The sequence below is a fragment of the Bicyclus anynana genome, chromosome 15, assembly GCF_947172395.1.
Source record: "Bicyclus anynana chromosome 15, ilBicAnyn1.1, whole genome shotgun sequence".
Lineage (NCBI taxonomy): Eukaryota > Metazoa > Arthropoda > Insecta > Lepidoptera > Nymphalidae > Bicyclus > Bicyclus anynana.
Genome location: NC_069097.1, coordinates 8,908,548 through 8,930,014, shown reverse-complemented (window position 1 = coordinate 8,930,014; position 21,467 = coordinate 8,908,548). Strand labels below are relative to the sequence as shown.

General features: G+C 37.7%; 1 protein-coding gene across 1 annotated transcript in view; it reads left to right on the top strand.

The window, feature by feature from the left end:
* LOC112051899 (dual specificity protein phosphatase 22-like) overlaps positions 1–21,467 on the top strand; it is a 79,560-nt gene that overhangs the window by 16,193 nt on the left and 41,900 nt on the right. Inside the window, exon 2 of the mRNA XM_052885780.1 lies at positions 10,524–10,640. Coding sequence (XP_052741740.1) covers positions 10,524–10,640 — 117 coding nt within the window. The remainder of the gene's footprint in view (positions 1–10,523; positions 10,641–21,467) is intronic.

The window sequence follows — 21,467 nt, the reverse complement described above, 5'->3', positions numbered from 1 at the left end:
CAAATCAGTATTTATTGAATAAAAGTATAACTTTGATATTATATTATATTATTATTATATTATCGTATGGCATCGCGTCGCTGAATATTTCATACGTGGGAAGAAATTTCACTTTTTTTAAAGAAATTTAAAGTATGTACCCAATTTTCAAAGTCCATATTTGTCCGAAACTTGCTGACCAAGTAATACAGTTGGTTCCAATCGTATCTGGCCGCAGCTTCCGTGCAAATATGGACTTGCTCGTATTTTGTGGCCGCTTTAAATTCTAACCAATTTGTGGTAATAGCACAGGAAACATATGTGGTAAAGTAAAGTAAAGTGTAAAGAGATATTTATTATATTTGTGTAATCTACGTTTAAGAAAACTTGTTAGTTTTGATTTGATTAGATCATTATTGAAAGCCTATTTTGATAAAGGCCCACCAATGGTTACTGCTCCAGTAGCAGCGCTTAGGGTGATAATGTCCCTCATTAACGATCACAGTCAGATATTATTCATAATGACCAAGATTAAATAATCGTTCCTACGTCTCCTAATTTTCTTTCATTAATACCACGAAAGAAAACGTTTCTCAAGGAAAATCCTGCTCCTTTTATCTTGATTAACAAAAAAATACGCAAACAAAGGAAATGGAGTTTTAAGGTAATTCGTTAATTGTCCAACATTCATTTCAATTTCAGTTCATTTAATTGACCTACTTAGCATAGGCTGTTGTAGAGTTTCTATAGACGGTGAGACAGCTTTTCTTGCCAAAAGTACTTATAATGCCGGTGCTACATATAGCTTCATGCATTTGAACACTCGAATAAAGCTAGGTCTTGCACGGGACTTTGTTTGTTCAAATAAATGCACTTTGCCGAGCGGTATGGGTTTTTATTTATCGCAATACATACAACTGAATATAAATGAACGTTTAAGCCCTTATTCGCACGAGAGATTTTTTAACGGACTTTAAAAAAGCGTACCAATAAAGTATGAAGTTTAATGAAGTGCGTTTCTTTGGACATTTGGACAATTATAATTTATAAAATACTCAAAATCCCATGCCTGACTCAATTATGCAAATGTTTCAAGCTATATGTAGCGCCGGCGTTACAATTATAAGGCGCTTTATTGTTTGCGACCTATTTGTATTGTCTTATAGTAATAGGGCTTCCAGAATTTTCAGATCACACTAGGAGTTTTCTTAGAAATCGAGACATAAAAATGCATTGTGAAATATTCCAGACGGTACCTATACCTTTTAGGTGTATACGAGTAGATGGTAAATCTATCTTTGATGTATCTTTTTTTTTATTGAGAATGAATACAAATGGTAACTGAAGCTAACTTATCACAATATCTATACAAATCATGCCCACGTAGGATGGTAGCAAGAATACTGGCTGCATTTCTTATTGATTGGACATAAACAGCTAGTTTGATCCTAGATCATCCAGCTAGGCTGAAAGGATCAGCCTAGCTGTTCAGCCCTAAATTAATGAATAAATTTATAAAATCTTAAATATTAATAAACTTACAAAACTAATCAAAAACAACGGCCAGTCAGATAATCAACGATGGCGCATTTAAAACTTAAGCTTTGGCGGAATAAGGGACGGTTTGACCACCTTCTAATAATATTGATGACAAAAAGTGAAAAAAAAAACTTGTGAATGACCTCTCAGATACTTAGAGGTTGGCGAAACCGTCCCAAAGTCTATGTTTCTAAACTAAAAACGCTTCAGGTAGACGGGCAAAGTGCGACAAGTCGCTTACAAGCATTACGAAGACTTGCTTATAGACGTTTTCTATTCCATCTAAACCAATGGTACTCAACCTTTTTCACCAATGTGCCACAAACACGTGCTCGTCACGGTGTCGCGGGCCGCAAAAAATAAATAAATTATTTCTTATATTTTCTCTATAGGAATGATAATAATTATAAATTGTATAAAAAGAGTATGCTAATAGTACTTATCGTCTCCGAAATCAACTACGCGCATTGCATATTAAAAACAAAACGCGTGGGGCGTCAGACGACTACCGGTGGGTAAAAGGCGCGCGGGGTTTCTTTTCAAAATGGTTTAATTAATACCAGATGTCCTAGATGGGCCAACAACAAAGACCCGGAGTCAGGTTGCAGGTTGAGTATAGCGGATCTAAACAGTTAGGGCATCGACTATTTTTGTCAACTGTAACTAAAAAACCCCAATCCCATTCCACCTACTAATATATTAAGAGGTAAAGTTTGTGGTATTGTAAGGGGTAATCTCTGGATTTACTGAACCGATTTTTAAAATTGTTTTACCACTAGAGAGCCACGTTATTTGTGATTGTCATAGCTATATTTTATCCCCGTATTATCACCGGAACGGGAACTATACGGATATATCCGTGGGGTGTCGGATAGTTGATATAATAAACTACCGCAGGCATTATGGTGAACCTATTCGTTACACGCTTCGTCGCGCAACCGGCTGTTACTGAGGCAGCTAATTTATGCTGTAACCTGACCACTGTTTTGCTGCGCGTTGTCTGTGACGTACGACTACAATAGTTGTTAGTACTCACTCTTAGGTGTTAAAATACCTACATAGTTACATACTTATGATTATTTACAGGCGTGTGTAATATTATTAAGATTATGTTTATTGCACTAAAATAATAATGTACTAACTAAACTTTACCTTACCTCACCTTATCAGCCAATAGACGTCCACTGCAGGACATAGGACTCTTGCAACTACCTTCTAACTACTCGGCTGGGCAGTTTTCGGGAAACTCAGCAACATCTTTTCGTCCGAAATTCCTCAGTGCTTAAACACGAAAGTCTTCGAACAGTGTGTGTTGCCAGTGATGACCTACGGATCCGAGACTTGGTCGCTGACTATGGGCCTTATTAGAAGGCTCAAAGTCACTCAGCGGGCGATGGAGCGAACTATACTTGACATGAGGAGATCCGCAGACGAACCAAAGTCACTGACATAGCTTAGCGAAACGCGAAGCTGAAGTGGCAATGGGCAGGCCACATAGTTCGAAGAGCCGATGGACGTTGCGGTCCCAAGGTGCTGGAAGGGCGACCCCGCAGCGGAACTAATTAAATATATGTCGGCGGATTGACTGGTAGCGCCATCTTACTTTTATTAGGTGGCGATATCTGTTAGAAACGTCAAGGAGTGCGTGTCGTTTATCTGTCAGTTGTTTGTCTGTGGACGTCTGTCAGTTGGCGATCTCTGAGAGAGCTCGCGGTGGATTTCAAGTGTATTCGGTTGAGCGCTTTTTCTGGATCTGGTCAGTTTCGCAGTGTGTTAAGGAATTGGGTGAGTCAGTAATTCGTATAGTGAGGCCATTATAATAATAACATTGCATTGGTACTTGGATGAAAGGCAACACGAGCGAGGAAGGAGAGCATTAACCGGTTGCAAAAGACGTCTTTAATCCTGCCACTGACGGTTGCCAGCCCGTAATCTTGCTCGTGCTTGACTACCTGCCCTATGATAGATAACCCTGGTTTACATGTGATAGTATCAGCGCTGAACTTGATCAATATAGAGGGTAGAACTGTATTAGCTAGTTAAATGGTCGTTCCAATAATGACCGATAGTGTTACTTTGTGTATCTTGCCATCCTTGACACATAAAGCTTAGAACCTGCGCTGAGGCTACGGCTTCTCCGTTATCAGAATTAGTATTTAGTTTGCTTCCGCCGATATCAGAAGTGGAATATGGTCGATGCCCCGATATATATTTACTCTGTATAATCTCTATTAAAGTCTATTTTCGTTTACTATAAATTCTACTAAAAGTTTTTTTGAAGAAACAAAAGATCACCAATAAGATTTTTGTGACCGAATGTTGTATTTGTGTCAATAAACATTAATAAGTAAGAAATTAGATTAATTTTGACGTGACAACGTCTTATAATTAGATGAAGACAGATGTAAACTCGAAAAAAGATGACGTCATGCGTCGTTCCCTCGTACTATGGTTGCCAACTTTTTTTACAAGAAATATAAATATATTCTGGTCTATAAAGATTATTAAACAGTATTTTAGAAAAACGAACATTTTCTTTTGAAAAATGCAACCATTCCATCAGTATTTTCTTATGACGTAGTCACGTTCAACTATCGTCAGTAAATCGACTTTACAGACAACCGTTTTTTTTTTTAAACTAAAGGTGTGATTTAGAGCACGCCCCCGGGTACAAAAACTAAAAACGACAGAAGCGGTACGATATGGATAAAATTCGAAGAGCAAACGAGACGCCGAATTATGACTTTCACGTGAGTAAAAAGCACGGACCGATTGACGCGCGACGCAAATTTTATGACGTGAGCGCCAAAACCATTTTTACCTAATTGCAAGTAAATTAAACAACATAACGAAAAACAAAACGGCCATGTTCAAGATATATACCTGATTTTCTATACAAAACAAAAATTTAAGAAAATAAGTTTGCTCTTCCTGAGATTGAAAGCAAAATGTGAGCAAAACATGTATTTTTCAAAAAAATAAACTATCGAGAAAAGTTTTACAAATTGTGTATTTTGTATAGTCATAACGAAGCTAACACTTTGAAATATCATTTACCCAAATATCAGGCTCCTAACTTTTCCAGAATCTGTGATCCAGAACCATTTGTAACCACCAAATTACATATTGTCATCAACCCATATTCGGCTCACTGCAGAGCTCAAGTCTCCTCTCAGAATGAGAGGGGTTAGGCCAATAGTCCACCACGCTGGCCCAATGCGGATTGGCAGACTTCACACACGCAGAGAGTTAAGATAATTCTCTGGTATGCAGGTTTCCTCACGATGTTTTCCTTCACCGGTTGAGACACGTGATATTTAATCTCTTAAAATGCACACAACTGAAAAGTTGGAGGTGCATGCCCCGGATCGGATTCGAACCCACACCCTCCGGAATCGGAGGCAGAGGTCATATCCACTGGGCTATCACGGCTCTCAATTACATATTGCACACTCTTAATTCCGCGGTTGAAAAGCATTGTCATACACATACTCGTAAATATGCAGGTCGCATTGCAGCACTTTGAAATACGCGACTTTTTGAAGAGGGTTATTTTTGTAAGCGTACCTATACAATAACGTAATAGCTTCCATTTTCGCGAGACGGTATAAAAATAACGGGTTATTTGTATATCGGGCCATGAAACACAGCGATTGAATAAAAAGCTTCAGCGTGAAGCGTTAAGTCAGCCATTGACGGACAATTATTCTCACGTTTGATAATAAAAACCAAAATAGTGAATAGGCCAGCTGCTCCCATAAAAGGGATATGGATCATAGACCCATCGTGGTGATGATAGGTTGGCTGTTTTGTTTATATGTTTGACTATTTAACGATATCTATGATATGTAAATATATAAACAATAATTGATTGGGCTTAAGCAAAGTGTAACTTATCCAATTCCAGTCAAACATGCGACGAAGGGCATTTCTTGTGAAGAACCAACGCAACTAAAGAGATAGCTAAATTTCCGGATGCTGCTATTGGTTGACATTTGTTTATTTCTCGTATGCGATGCGTTTGGTCGCCTATTAGGCCTACAGGAAGAGCTTTTTTAAGTGCCTACTGAAAAATTTATTAACTTGTTTGGCGTCTTCTGTAAATAAGAAAGTATACTAAAAAAACTGCTTTCGGAATATGCAAGCGTTTATCTTTGCCTTCAATTTATCTAATAGGTTTGACTTGGTCAAGGTTATGAAAAGACCAATAATTCTAGTAAAATCTTAAACTCTTCGGTATCTAAACCATTTGGACTTATGACTTCCACCACTTTTGGTAAAGAACTTAGCGTTAATGTTGAGTCTATACACTGAGTTAAACGAATTCAGCGATAATTTACGAAGCGATGTCTGTGTTACTTCTGTGGGAAGTCTAGTGTATAGTCCTTTTCATGAAAGAAGTCCCAGACGCGGCACTAATGTCTTAATAGCGCTCATTGCCATTTGGTAATAACGGTCTTTGTCATTTGTGTAAGGCGTTGTCAATTTTAGTTCAGGTTTTAGCCGCGGGACTTCTTTCATGAAAAGGACTCTAGTAAACGCTTTTGGCGTTGACGTTGAGTCTATACAATAGCAATTAATTCAGCGACATTATGATCTACAATGGATGTTAAGTGTGCAGCGACTATTACATACACATCATAGCATGTCAGACCAAATATCTAAGGACTTGTATAACAACCAAATACATCAACAAGATTATCTGTCGTTTTATATAGGGACGAGGTGAACTCACACATCAAAAATAACATCAATTCCAAAATATAACATTCTGTGTACTTACACTACACACAAATATAAATTTGGTTCGCAATACACATGTGTAAATTTACACAGACTAACAAACAGATCGCTTAAACTCGTTTCACACAATATACGATTATTTGATCGATGTTTTGTTGAAGAATCGATTCTTTTGTTTTCGATATTGTTATTGTTTAGATATTATTTTTATAAAAAACTAGCGAACCCGGTCAAGTCTCACTTTGATTTATGTGCGCACTTCCCTACCCCTAGCCCTACCCATCCCTACTCCTACCCTACCCCTTCCCTACTCCCACCCTACCCTTACATTATCTCTACCCTACCCCTACCCTTACCCTACCCCTATCCTAAAATAACTCTCTGTAAAAACCATCGTCGTACTTTAAGGAATAATAAAAAAAAATTAGCCAAATTGGTTCAGCCGTTCTCGAGATTTGTGCTTAGTTTAGTAATACATTTCATAGATTCATTTTTATTTTACAGATTGATATATCTAATTAAGTTAGAAATACTTACAAGTGAACTAGAACTTGTTGACCGTTTTTTTATGCCATTCAACTACACAAACCGGCATTTATAAGGAGCTCTTTACACAACGAAAACGATTATAACACTGAAACATCGATTCCATAGAAACAGTTTTTATAAATGCGTTAGATCGTTGATCTTGTGCTTTGACACAGGGGTAACGTCTAGCAAGGCAGGTCCCTATATAATTCGTCTGAGTACAACATACCGTACAACTGCACGTAAGTGGATATTTTACCATCATTAGCGCGCGCTTGACTTCGCTGCAACTTTACCCGTTTCAAAAGTATCTTCTCAGCGACCCGACAGTAATGGGCCCTTTGCTCGTATAGTGCTCGTGATTCTTTTGTTTGTTTTTAATCACCACACATTTTTTCCGCTTCAAGAACAACAATCGAGCTAACTGTGTACCTGTATACAGATGTGGCGTAATTTTGTACTTTATTTTTATATAGTTTTTATTACAGAACTTTTTTAAGATCACAATAGTACATTATGATATAAGTGCGGTAAGTTGAAAATTACAGCCGAGACGATATTGCTAGTTCTCGCCTACGGCTTGAGCTGTAGTAAGGAAGCAGAGGCTGTAATTATCAAAGCTCACGTATGTCATACGACGTTTTATGACACATTTGCGAGGAAAGTTAGCAGAATTCCTTAATGACAAATTATTTTATATCAATAAAATGTAAATGTATACTTAATGTTTTGACAGTATTACTTTGGTTTAATTTTATTTTATTATTTTTGTTATATGACTTTAATTTATGAAATGGCATTGTAAATAATTGACAATTAGTAAATAAAAATTATTATAATGTACTCGGATTGCACGCCTATGAGGCAGATTGTGTGTGAACATGAAAATGTAACAATATTTGTATATGACCACATTCTGGCAATAAATGATTTATGATGATTTATGAAACACACTTTCTGAAAATGAATTTGCGTCTATGCCTGTTTTCCAGATGACATTTTGATACACTTGTTATTTTTGCACAGGTAGCGAAGTGCGTGCGTTTTTTTATAGCCAAATGCACCAAAAACAGCCAGTATTACTAATAAAGTAAATTAATCTGTTACTGATAAATGGTTTTCATCTTTACAATTGTGTGCATTTTAAGAAATTACATATCACGTGTGACGGAAAAACATGGAGAAACTTGCATACCAGAGATTTTTTTAATTCTCTGCGTGTGTGAAGTCTGCCAAGCCGCGTTGAGAGAAGACTCGAGCTCATGAGTGAACCGAATCTGGGTTGATAGTGATGAATGAACACATAAGGCTACTTTACATAGTAGCCTAAATATAAAAGCGAAAGGTCAGTTTTCACTAAATCTCGAAAACCGATTGACAAAGATGACATTTGTAGTAGACGTCCGCTAAGTTAACGACATGGCCGGATTAAGGAGGTCTAAGGGCGGTAGAAGTCACGGATGTCCACTAGTATTCTATAAAATATAAGGTTTGATTGAATGAGAATACTACTTAGGCTATCCAATTCGTTATTTCCGTAAAAAATGGCGTTCTTTTTCAGAGGCGACACTTAATATAAGAACAAACGGCGTACCGAATGAGAGGGCAATTTTGCTTTCATGTTTTCTTTTTAATAAACAAAGAAATGGGAAAGAGATAAAAGAAAGTTATGCCGCCATATTTTTTGTTGTCTCACGACTTCCAAGAACGGAAATATCTGTAAATATTACGTACGTATACGTATAAACGACTAGCGGCCGCCCGCGACTTCGTCCGCCCTGAGATCTCTTTAATCCGGCCCTATTGTTAAATCCATTCACAGTAAAAGTTAACTAACTTGTCATTAATCTCACACGTATAACTAGCGGACGCCCCCGACTTCGTCCGCCCTTAGACCTCTTTAATCCGGCCCTATCGCTAAATCCATTCACAGCAAAATTGACACTACATTCCTGCAAAATTGCAAGTTTGTAGCATGAAAGATAAAGGACTTGCTTTCAAACTTGCAAGAGCCTTTAGACTTCCTCAATCCGGCCCTGGCGCGATATTGATTTGTAAAGGACGTCTGCGAACTATAAACTACATTCCTGTCAAATTTCAAGTTTGTAGGATTCAAAAAGAAGGACTTTCATATAAACTTGCGAGAGCCTTTAGACCTCTTTAATCCGGCCCTATCGTAAAATCCGTTCTTAGAGCATACATAACTATAAACTACCTCCCTGTCAAATTTAACAACATACTAAAAATATTAGAGATACGCATATCACTACTGCAGCGTTTTATTTGACCGGCCTAATATGCGGCTTTTATGCGCCATGATAGCCCAGTGGATATGACCCCTGCCTCTGATTCCGGAGGGTGTGGGTTCGAATCCGGCGCAGGGCATGCACCTCCAACTTTTCAGTTGTGTGCATTTTAATTATTTAAATATCACGTGTCTCAAACGGTGAAGGAAAAACTTCGTAAGGAAACCTATACCAGAGATTTTTTTTAATTCTCTGCGTGTGTGAAATCTGCCAATCCCCATTGGGCCAGCATGGTGGACTATTGGCCTAACCCCTCTCATTCTGAGAGGAGACTCGAGCTCAGTAGTGAGCCGAATATGGGTTGATAATGATGACTTAATGGTTAAGTGACTTGAAGCCGCATTTGGACTGACTTTAATCATAATCAATACTCATCTTTTGGGGTATTGTCATAGAGAATGCATCATCATCAACCTATTATTAAAGGTCCACTGCAGGGCTAGGACTTTCTTTAAATAGAACAGCCCCTGTAGCCAAGCGGCACGTCGATTCTCTTTCTACGATCGCTAACGCTTCAAAAATCAGAATAATGTATGGGAATGACATTTGCTATCGACAGGTCACGTGATCAAGATCTATCATATCCATACATTTTTCTAGTTTTCGAAGCGTTTGCGGTATATTCGGGTAAATAAGGTCAATGTTAACTAATTTATACATAAAAAGCAAAGATTGTCTGGATATTTGCAAAATAAATGAGATTTTAGAATTTAAACTATCGTGAGTGTTATTCATATTAATTGATTATGAAACACGGCTAAAACTCACGTGATATTAGGTCGGAGTATGCCCGACTAGTTTCGAACCCATACGGGGCCCTTAGTCATGAGCTGGTTCTTGCATCGCGGCACGATCTAAACTGCGAAGCGGCTGCGCGACGCGCTGCTGCACGCATTGCGCGCGCGGAGAGGGAAATAAATGAGATTATAAAATTTCAAAATCTATTAAAAATCTTTTGTCGTAATTAGATGAAAATTCATACAGTTTTAGCTTCCTTACATTAAATGTGACATTTTTTAATAAATAAACTATAAACATAAACGCACAAATAACAAAGATATTAGTAATTTTGTTTGAACACCCGTACAAAGCCAACGACGTCATAAGATCGTACCATTTTGTATGGAGCGTTTTTCAGGGATCCGCGACAGCGCCGCAAATCTGACACTATAAATCCCTGTAGCTCCGAAAGTAATGATCGCAGATACCCTGTTACTTTTACGAAATGTATATATGCTTTACTATTAGCATACTCTTAATTTATATACAATTTAAAAAACTGTCATCATCCCTATTGGCACGCTGGTTTTGGAAACGGATATTCCTATTAATTGTATTACCGAGGCTTTATAAATATATTAGTTTACTTAATGCTGAATATTTTTTTGTTGTTTTTTCTCGTTTTATATATTAATTCCATTGTTTCAGGTGTTACCGGGGCTGTACGTAGGCAACTATAGAGACTCCAAGGACCCTTTACAATTGGACAAATACAAAATAACTCACATCCTCTCCATACACGACGCTGCCAGGAGAATACACGCTGTAAGTTTGTTTGTTAAAAACTTTTTTTTTATGAAAAATGTAATTTTGAAAAGATTTTTGAAAAAAATGAATTTATGCATAGATTTTGTTATAAAAAGAACTTGTAATATAAGTATATTACACGTTCTTAACCGCATGGAAATCCTGAACCAAAAATATATTGAAGGGCACTGCATAGTTATATACCGAAGCCGAAAATTCATGTTATTATTTTTATCTGTCTTTCTTTATCAAGTTAGAATGTTTGCTATTGAGTGCTCTAGAAGAGTTAGGAATAATCACAATAAGCGCGTCTCAAAAATTACTATCTTTTAACCCTTGATTCATCAGTCAAGCTAAAGCGTCTATTAACTTACTATTAATAGCAGACGCCACATGGTTTCACCCGCGTAGTTCCCGTTCCCGTAGGAATACGGGGACAAAATATAGCCTATAGCACCCGGAGACAGAATAGCTTCCCAACAGTAAAAAAAAATTTCAAATCTGTCAACGATTATTTTATACTGTAGATATGTTACCTGCCTACAAAATCAACGCAAAAAGTGTTCCGAATTTAGCTACTCCACTGAGCGCACAGATGCACAATTTTGTGTTTACTTACATTATATATTTATGTATATATATATAGTTTTTACACTTTCTGAACACACAACTTGCCATAGTAGATAATATTTAGGTATTATTTGTTTAAATAACTTTAGTAGCTTACAATACGACTAAATGAAATTAAGACAATTAGCCACTTTAGTCCGCCGCAGTTTCGACGCGTTAGTGACATATCTAATAGTATAAAATCTTTGTGTTCAGTAGTTTCGGAGGCTATTCAATGTAACAACAACGTAACAAACGAACAATCAAATCTTTCCTCTTCATAATAATTATTACGAGTAATATAAGTACCTAATTATTTTTGCTCTCTTTAATATACGTACCTAAGGCTATATATGCGTGAGCCGTGATAGCTCAGTGGATATGACCTCTGCCTCCGATTCCGTTATGTGCATATTAAGAAATTAAATATCACGTGTCTCAAACGGTAAAGGAAAAACATCGTGAGGAAACTGCATTTTCTGAATTCTGTGCGTGTGTGAAGTCTGCCAATCCGCATTGGGCCAGCGTGGTGGACTATTGGCCTAACCCCTCTCATTGTTAGAGGAGACTAGAGCTCAGCAGTGTGCCGAATATGGGTTGATAATGAAGGCTATAAATAAAAATCAATTTACAAGAAGTAAACTACAAAAACCAACAAGCAACAGTGCTTGAAGTCTTTCGCAACTAAGTACTTAATGCAAATCTTAATTTGCATAAAGCTGACCTGGATCTAACCTCTTTACAGTAAATCGGTTCTATTTATTCATTCTCGGGCACGGAATAATTTTCTTTTTTCAATCTGTGGAAAATTCTGTGGAAAGTGAGTAGGTACTTGACAGCGATATTACCTGATGAAGGACAATGCAGTGGAATATGGAAGTGAGCCAATAAAATAGGTAGTTTTTTACATAAAAAGGTTCTAAACGGTAACTGTTACGAACTTTGAGCAAGTTTTAACCTGAACTCAAACAACAACTAGCTGACTTATATAAGTAGGGAAACCTTGATAGTTCCACGGCTAAGAGGTCGCACTCAAACCGAAATGTATTGGGTTCGATTCCCGTGAGTTAGAGTTATCGTGACCTAAGACGAGCTTCATTGGAGAAAAGCGAACATTGGTCATGTTCAATAGATATGGTTAATATTTTTTTTATAAAATAATTTATTCCCACATTACTATTAGAGGAGAGTTACGTAGGTACTCTTAAAAAAGTTTTCATGATTTTATTTTACGATTTTGTCGACATGCTTAATTGTACATACCTAAGCTAAAATACAGCTTTCTAGTCACCATCATAATCATTATCAACCCATATTCGGCTCACTGCTGAGCTCGAGTCTGCTCTCAGAATGAGAGGAGTTAGGCCAAATATTGGCCTACCTACTTGTGTAAGTATAACCTACCATCTACTACGATGTTTTTCCTTCACCGTTTGAGACACGTGATATTTAATCTCTTAAAATGCACACAACTGAAAAGTTGGAGTTGCATGCCCTGGACCGGATTCGAATCTACACCCTCCGTAATCAGAGTCAGAGGTCATATCCACTGAGCTATCACAGCTCTTACTAATAGGTAATCTTCGAGCGCAGCAAACAAAACGCAGACGCACGGTTCGATGGACATGGTGAAGCTATAATTCCGTGTTGACTAAGGAACCCTAAATAGATACATTGTAATTATGTTTAGACGTATATCTATACTGTAAAGGACATGAATGAATGTAGCCTTAGTTAGGGAAACAAACCTTTTCCCTAAGGCAAAACGTCCCATCTACTGGCCGTACTGTTTCATGAATATTACACCATAAAGGCCCGTCGGAGATACATTTCATAACTCCAATAAACGCCCTCCCACGTGTAACCTGCGCGTATGTTCGTGTACATGAATAATTTGTTTTATTGCTACAGCTACAGCCAACAGTTGTTTACATTGATGCGAGTATAAAGTCTTTTCTACCCGACTGTACACGCTTTCATACAATTACTAGCTGACCCGGCGAAAGATGTTTTGGCTATCGCTATTAAAAAATAGCGTATTTTTATTGGTAGTTATTATTGGTAGTCAGGTCAAAAAAAAAAATAAAAACAAAAATTTTGTTCAAAAAAAGAAGAAAAAAGTCGACGCGCACCTTTAGCAAAATTGATGGCCGATTTTCAGACCTATCCGATATGCACACAATATTTCATAATATATATATAGGTATATATATAAATTACAACCGACTTCAAATGATAAACGTACCCACGAAACTAAAAAGCGAAAAATAACATTATAATTTTTTGTACATACTGATCACTTTGATGTCGATGCCAAGCCGGTGTCGATTGAGTATCAGTCCAGCAGTTTTGGACTATTTTGTTAACAAACACCGGGACACAATAATTTAATACCTCCGACTGACATCAAATGCTAAATCAGTTGGTGATATATTTCTCTATCATCAATATCATCGTTTTTTACGTCTCACTACAAGATCAAGCCTCCGTCCTCATAGGAGAATGGGACCGAGATCCACCACGCTGCTCAAATGAGGGTTAGCGAGCTTACCGTTGTAATGTAAAATTCTCTAACGACCACTATCAGATGTCAAAAATAATGACCAGGACACGATGACGAAACGTGCTCTCCGAAGCACGGGGTATAACTTTAGCTTTCGAACTCCTGCGGCTGAGAATTTTAACTGAAAATTTCAAAGAAGAAAGAAAATTTCAGCAAACCCAGGACCTCGTGACCACTTAGACTAACCACAGAACCAAATCTGTTAACGTAAACTGAGAATCCAAGTCCTCCCAATTATAGCAACTCCGGCTAGATAGGTTATTAGAACCTCTAGCCCGAGTTGCTTTATAATTGGTACTCGTAGGTTTATATTGCGCCAGAGGTCGTCGAAAACTACGAAGACCAAAAGTTCACGGCCAAAGTCACACTAACCTACGAGTTATAGCTCCTTAAATTTTAAACCATCCCTCCCTCTTAAAATTTTCGAACAGTAAATGTATAATAAACATACGAGCACCCATAATCCCCCAGTCCCAAACTTCGTTCTGAATCATTACGTATTCAGATTCGAGCGCTCACTTCGCGAAGTTAGATTGTGATGATGTTTTAATTAGTAGAGCGAATTCTCGCCACTGTGATTATGCTTTTAATAGCTCTGCCCCGCGGTTTTGGTTATGTTGTATAATGGTCATAGCACACTTAACAACGCGGAGAGATCGACACCGTATCAGCTCGAGACGTCCAGTATTTTTTGTACGATTGTAGAACGTCATACCTGCGGATACTACGCGACAGAATTGTCGGTCGGCATGACACACCAGACGCGCGGTACTGTCGGTCGGGGCTCAATAGATTTTCAACTACGCGCGTGTCGGAAACGGTTTGACATCAGAACCGGATATAAAGAGCAAAACGATGAATTGAATGAAAGCCTCGGAGTCTAACAATTCCCACCAATAGCGTTACCAATAAACCCTCAAGCGGCAGAATAATCTTCAGCGAAGTCCCGGACTTGTGACTGATGGACGTAGGATTAAATACGTCTTTTAAAACTAGTTAACACTTCCTTTCTCCACTCAAGTCATTCTCCCCGCCTACCCCAAAATAATACATGTAGGTTTTTCCAACAAAAGATTTGGACGGATCGAACGTCGTGAGAAGAATAAGCTAGACCGCCTGAGCGGTCGCCTATATCGCCATCACTCGGTCTCCCACTAATCCCCAGCTACTTACTATCTCGGTTCGTGACAACACGAGCCTACTGATCGAATAACACGCAGATCTTTCAGTCGCGTAACGCGCCGCATGCTGCCGCGTGGAAAATCCAAAAATTTATGGGATCTTATTGATGCTTGACTAGCTGATCCGACAAACGATGTTTTTTTTATTCTCTACAAATTAGCCCTTGACTACAATCTCACCTGATGGTAAGTGATGTTGCAATCTAAGATGGAAGCGGGCTAACTTGTTAGGAGTAAGATGAAATCCACACTCCTTTCGGTTTCTACCCGACATCGCACCGGAACGCTTAATCGCTTGGCGTTACGTCTTTGTCGGTAGGGTGGTAACTAGCCACGGCCGAAGCCTCCCACCAGCCAGACCTGAACCAATGCTCAATCAATTTTTGGCACCCATTTAGATAATTTCTTTATCACAAAAAACCAAAATATATTTTTATACTAGCCGACGCCCGCGACTTCGTCCGCGTGGAATTCAGTTTTTCACAAATCCCGCGGGAACCTTGGATTTTTCCGGAATGAAAAGTAGCCTATGTGTTAATCCAGAGTAAACTATTTCCATTCCAAATTTCAGCCAAATCGCTTCAGTAGCCGCAGCGTAAAAGAGGAACAAATATTACACACTTACACACTTTTACACTTACACACTTTTACACTTACACACAAACTTTCGGCTTTATAATATTAGTGTGAAGTGTGATAATACAATCTTATACATTTAAAGAACTGGTTATTTACTTACATTTTTTTTAATTACAAAATAAATTGATGAATCTTCATTATCATTGATATTGGATGGATGGATTAGATGGATATTAACTACAACAGAGTAACAGACAAACATTTATCACCATATTAATGTAGGTACGCAAAACAACAATTTTCATAGTCACAATGAACTAGCTAGAAACTACTCCTTTCTTACGAAGAAGGCATAGAAATCCCCCTCTTATGTCATGTGACAATGTCTTACTTTTGAAAAGTTGTTCATTTACGTTGCTTATTTCGCTTGCGGGTGGCGGAAAAAGTAACATAATATTCGTCTAGACGCGCTTTTCACGAAACGTGAATGGAACTCGCGTCATTAAAGTTTAACGACTGGTGTTACGTGAACTTAACGTTGCCTAAATCACAAAAAGCCAAATCGACGTGACCTATTTTAACCTTTAGGTAGTTAATATTGGACATTATAACAGTTAGCTGTTAATCGCGGTTTCACCGGCGTAGATTTCCATCCATATAGGTACTAATTATATATTCTCTATGTTCAGTGATAGTGGATATGATCTCTGCCTCCGATTCCGGAGGGTGTGGGTTCGATTCCGGTCCGGAGCATGCACCTCCAACTTTTCAGTTGTGTGCATTTTAAGAAATTAAATATCACGTGTCTCAATCGGTGAAGGAAAACATCGTGAGGAAACGTGCATACCAGAGAATTATCTTCATTCTCTACGTGTGTGAAGTCTGCCAATCCGCATTGGGCCAGCGTGGTGGACTATTGGCCTAACCCCTCTCATTCTGAGAGGAGACTCGAGCTCAGCAGTGAGCCGAATAAGGGTTGATGACGACGATGTTTCCAAACATCTACGATTGACTGTACCCGAGTCTAATCTATGTAAATACCAAAGGAGATCTAAACACATCAATATTACAAAGGAGATGGTCCATTTCAGGTCCCCTCTGTACCCCGTATCATTAAAATTAAAAAAATACAGGGTATTTGTTAAAATATAAATAAGTGAATTAATGTAACTAAATAAAAAGAAATAAATAAAATGAATACCCAAGTTTTTGAGACAAAGCAAGATGGCGCCCATAAAGCAACTATGACATGACATTTGAAAGCAAACGTCAAAACTCATTGTTACTCATAATAGTGTTGCATTTCGTGGGACAGAATGAATATTATTTCGAAAGAATTAAAGTAAATTCGTAGTTTTGTATAATAGAAAATAGTTAAAAAAAAATATTTTCTTTTATTTTATCCAGGGTACAGTGACTGATCCTGGGCTCCATACAATTTTGGACCATCTCCTTTGCCAAAAACTGAATTCTACGCGGAATTAAAATGAATTGAACCTGACAGTACATAGGGTAATTTAATCCCGAAAAAGTCCATGATTCCCGCGGGATTTTTGAAAAACAGAAATCATGCCAATCCCTTGTCGATACTTCTTTATACTACTAATATCATAAAGTGGTAAATAGGGTAGGGGGTAATCTCTGTATTTACTAAACCAATTTTGAATATTCTTTTACCACTAGAATGCCAAGTTATTTGTGAGTGTCTAAGGCTATATTTTATCTTCGTTATATTCTTACGGTAATAGCAACAACGCGGGCAAACCGCGGGGCGTTAGCTAGTTTTAAATTAAAAAACAATTTAGTCACGCCCAGATCGCACGAAACCGTTGTAATGACGTCATAAGTACAGTAATAACTTTTACAGCCCACTAAATAAAACTGGACGTGCCAAGCCTTTTGTAACTACGAGTTAGTGCGAGTAGAATTAATGTTCACATGTGAAGTGCTACGATTTAAGTGAATCCATCGTTATGTCCCCCTTGAGACTGTCTAGCTCTAGCAATAGAACTCTCGAAAAGATACAACTGAGACGGGGAGAAAACATCTTAACTAAAAATTATAAAAGCGAATGTGAGTTTGTTTTTCTGTTAAGCTTTCACGCATAAACCAGTTATTTGATTTGAAATTTTTTTTTCACCAATGGAAAGCTACATTATCAGCGAATAACATAGGCTATATTTTAATCAACTTGTTCCCGCAGGAACGGGAATTAGGCGTGTTAAACCGCGGACCGCTGCTAATATAATATGCTTGTACTTATTTACGTATTGTACAAATATTCATTTTATGTTTGTTCGTATTTTAAAAATGGTCACACCGTTCATTATTTCTCTCGTTTGAGCGTAAGCTTTACGACTAGCGAATGACCGTAACTTTGTCCGCAAAATTGATGTTACCTTTTTATCCACTTTTTATTAACGCCACGATTGACTGCAAGCACGACCTAATAGTAAGTGATTATGCAGCTTTAAACAAGTTTGTCTAGAAGATGCTTGCTCAGGCTTGAAGATACTAGGTAGGTAATAGGTACCCTGGCAAGTAAGTTGACCCAAAATGACAGTTGTCTGTGCAGGTACAATTATAAACAAAAGTGTTAGACGCGTGCTTCGTGGCAACCCGCTTCATTATAGATGTCAAACACCTAGGGATGATGACAGTTTTTTAAATTGTATATAAATTAAGAGTATGCTAATAGTAAAGCAATTTTGTAAAAGTAACAGGGTATCTGCGATCATTACTTTCGGAGCTACAGGGATTTAAAGGGTCAGATTTGCGGCGCTGCCGCGGATCCCTGAAAAACGCCACATACAAAATGACACGCTCTTATGACGTCGTAGGCAATTAATGGTCGTTAGATTTGTATGGGCGTTTAAACAAAATTATTAATATCTTTGTTATTTCTGCGTTTATGTTTATAGTTCCCATATTAAAAAATGTCACATTTAATGTAAGGAAGCTAAAACTGTATGAATTTTCATCTAATTACGATAAAATATTTTTAATAGAATTTGAAAATTTATAATCTTATTTATTGTGCAAATATCCAGTCAATCTTTGCTTTTTATGTATATATTAGTTAACATTGATACATTCGGGTAAAATGTATCTTAAAAATTAATATATTCAAACCTAATCATCATCCCCATTGTAATGGCTTCAAATCAATGCCATAGTTACTCGTGGCATCTCTTACCTGTTACTGTCCATAGTTTATCTTACTATACCTATATACATTGCAGGTATAGGGCTATAAAACCAGTGGTTCTACCAATTGATTCAGCAATGTATTGCAAAGAGCTTCATTCATTCTCGAAGCCACTTATTCCTGATTATCCGTCTATAGAATTCAATATAACGTGTCGTGCTTTTCATGAGGCTTTGCAATATAAAAAGCTTGCACTATCCCGGTATTTTTTGCTTTCTTTTCATGTGAGATAAACAACCTCATTGAATGCAGTGAATGTAAACTCTAGGTTGGTATTTTTTTGTTTGTGCTAAAACCTTCGGATTTCCCTGCTAACTTTGAATTTTGTTCCATATTCTGTACTAGCGGCTACGTCTGCGTGAAGTTAATTTTTTCACAAATGTCATGTATTTTACTAAAACTAAAAGTAGCCTAAGTTATGCTCCAACTTCCAATTAATCTCTATACCTAATTTCCTTTAAATTGGTAAGGTACAGTGGCTTGGCCGTGAAAATGTAACAGACAAGACAGACTTACTTTCGTATAATATTAGTATATATTCGATTCATAATCGTATAAAAAATTCTTGGAATAGCGAAAGAACTCAGTATTTCATAGCCCGAGCTAGGATTCCAATCCAGGAGCTCGTGATCCTAAGCTACATAGTCTAACCACTAGACAAATTACGCAATGCTTCAGGCAATACTGGAAACAATCTTTTTATTATCAAATTTCGTAATCTACTCAATATAAAACCCCAAACCTTATAAATAAGCTATTCATTCCTACAGGCTGTTTGGTAATGTTCACTTAATTAGCCATTGTATTGCATACACGGCATAAATACGATTGAAGGTGGATGGAAATTAATAAATCCCACTTATTTATACTTAACTAGTAAAATATTACTACTTAGCAGGGGCGATTGGTCCTCACAAAACGAATATTATCGGGTTACCTTTTAAATATCCATACACACATCATTATTGTAATGTATTTTATACGCTCGAAATTTATATATTACATTTCAACAGCCTTTCTATGTTACGCCTCCGCGCAACTAAAAATGAGTACATATTAATAACTAGCTGACGCCGCGCGGTTTTACCCGCGTAGTTCCCATTCTCGTAGGAATATGGGAATAATATATAGCCTATAGCCTTCCTCGATAAATGGGCTATCTAACACTGAAAGAATTATTCAAATCGGACCAGTAGTTCCTGAGATTAGCGCGTTCAATCAAACAAACAAACTCTTCAGCTTTATAATATTAGTATAGATATCTCTAAGAAGTGGCGTCATTATCAACCCATATTCGGCTCACTGCTGAGCTCGAGTCTCCTCTCAGAATGAGAGGGTTTGGCCAAGTTCACCACGCTGACCCAATACGAAATCGCAGACTTTACACACGCAAAATTCTCTGGTGTGCAGGTTTCCTGATGATGTCTTTTTTTCACCGTTTGAGACACGTGATATTTAATTTCTTAAAATGCACACTACTGAAAAGTTGGAGATGCATGCCCCGGACCGGATTCAAACCCACACCCTTCGTAATCGGAGGCAGAGATCATATCCACTGGGCTATCACGGCTTTCGCCGTAGAAGTAGGCGTACGTATATGAAACTAGCTTGGTCGTTAAAACTAAAAACACATAGGGTTGAAACCTACTTGAAAAGTCAGTCTTCGCTACTGCTACTTACTTACTTACTTAATGACATCTAATATCATACTTCGACTCACCCACGTTGATGTTAGGTAAAGTGTTATGTTAGACTAAAACTTCTTCTTCAATCTTCCGCATACATTACAACAAAATATAACGAGCCGTGATAGCCCAGTGGATATGACCTCTGCCTCCGATTTCGGAGGGTTTGGGTTCGAATCCGGTCCGGGGCATGCACCTCCAACTATTCAGTTGTGTGCATTTTAAGAAATTAAATATCACGTCTCTCAATCGGTGAAGGGAAACATCGTGAGGAAACCTGCACACCAGAGAACTTCTTAATTCTCTGCGTGTGTGAAGTCTGCCAATCCGCATTGGGCCAGCGTGGTGGACTATTGGCCTAACCCCTCTCATTCTGAGAGGAGACTCGAGCTCAGCAGTGAGCCGTATATGGGTTGATAATAACATAACTACCTATAAGTATCAATTTTGTCCGTCTGTATCCTATTCGTGAAAGTATGTTCTTAATAATTGAATCCGCCACGAAAAGCTCACAAGCTATTTATCCACAAAACAGCAATTTCACCGTTTCAGCGACTGGGAATGTGCTGTTGATGCCGTGAGCGTTGCGAAACGAAAGAGATAAGTTGTTGCCATTCCTTGGCATGGTTTTGTGAAATAGTGTTGAGCATGTTATTTATCGATGTGATAGCCGATGTGTTAAATATTGATCATTTTTCTTCAGTCACTAACGCTTCCAAAACTTACTGGGTCTCTAGCCATGTTACGCATACATTTTGTTTCTACAAACACTCCATCGGATATAATATTTCCCATACATATTTTAGATATCGAGGTGTTAGCAATTGTAGAATGAGAATTGCTATATTAAATTCGTAACATGGCTAAAGATGCCGAAATCTGTAATGGTGAATAATTTAGTCAATTAATGTTACTGATGAAGACTAACGAGTCGAAAGTAGCAAAATTGTCTAATTTTTCTACTTTTCTGTTATTATTTGAAAGCCAATAATAACAAATAACATTACGAGTAATACTTAA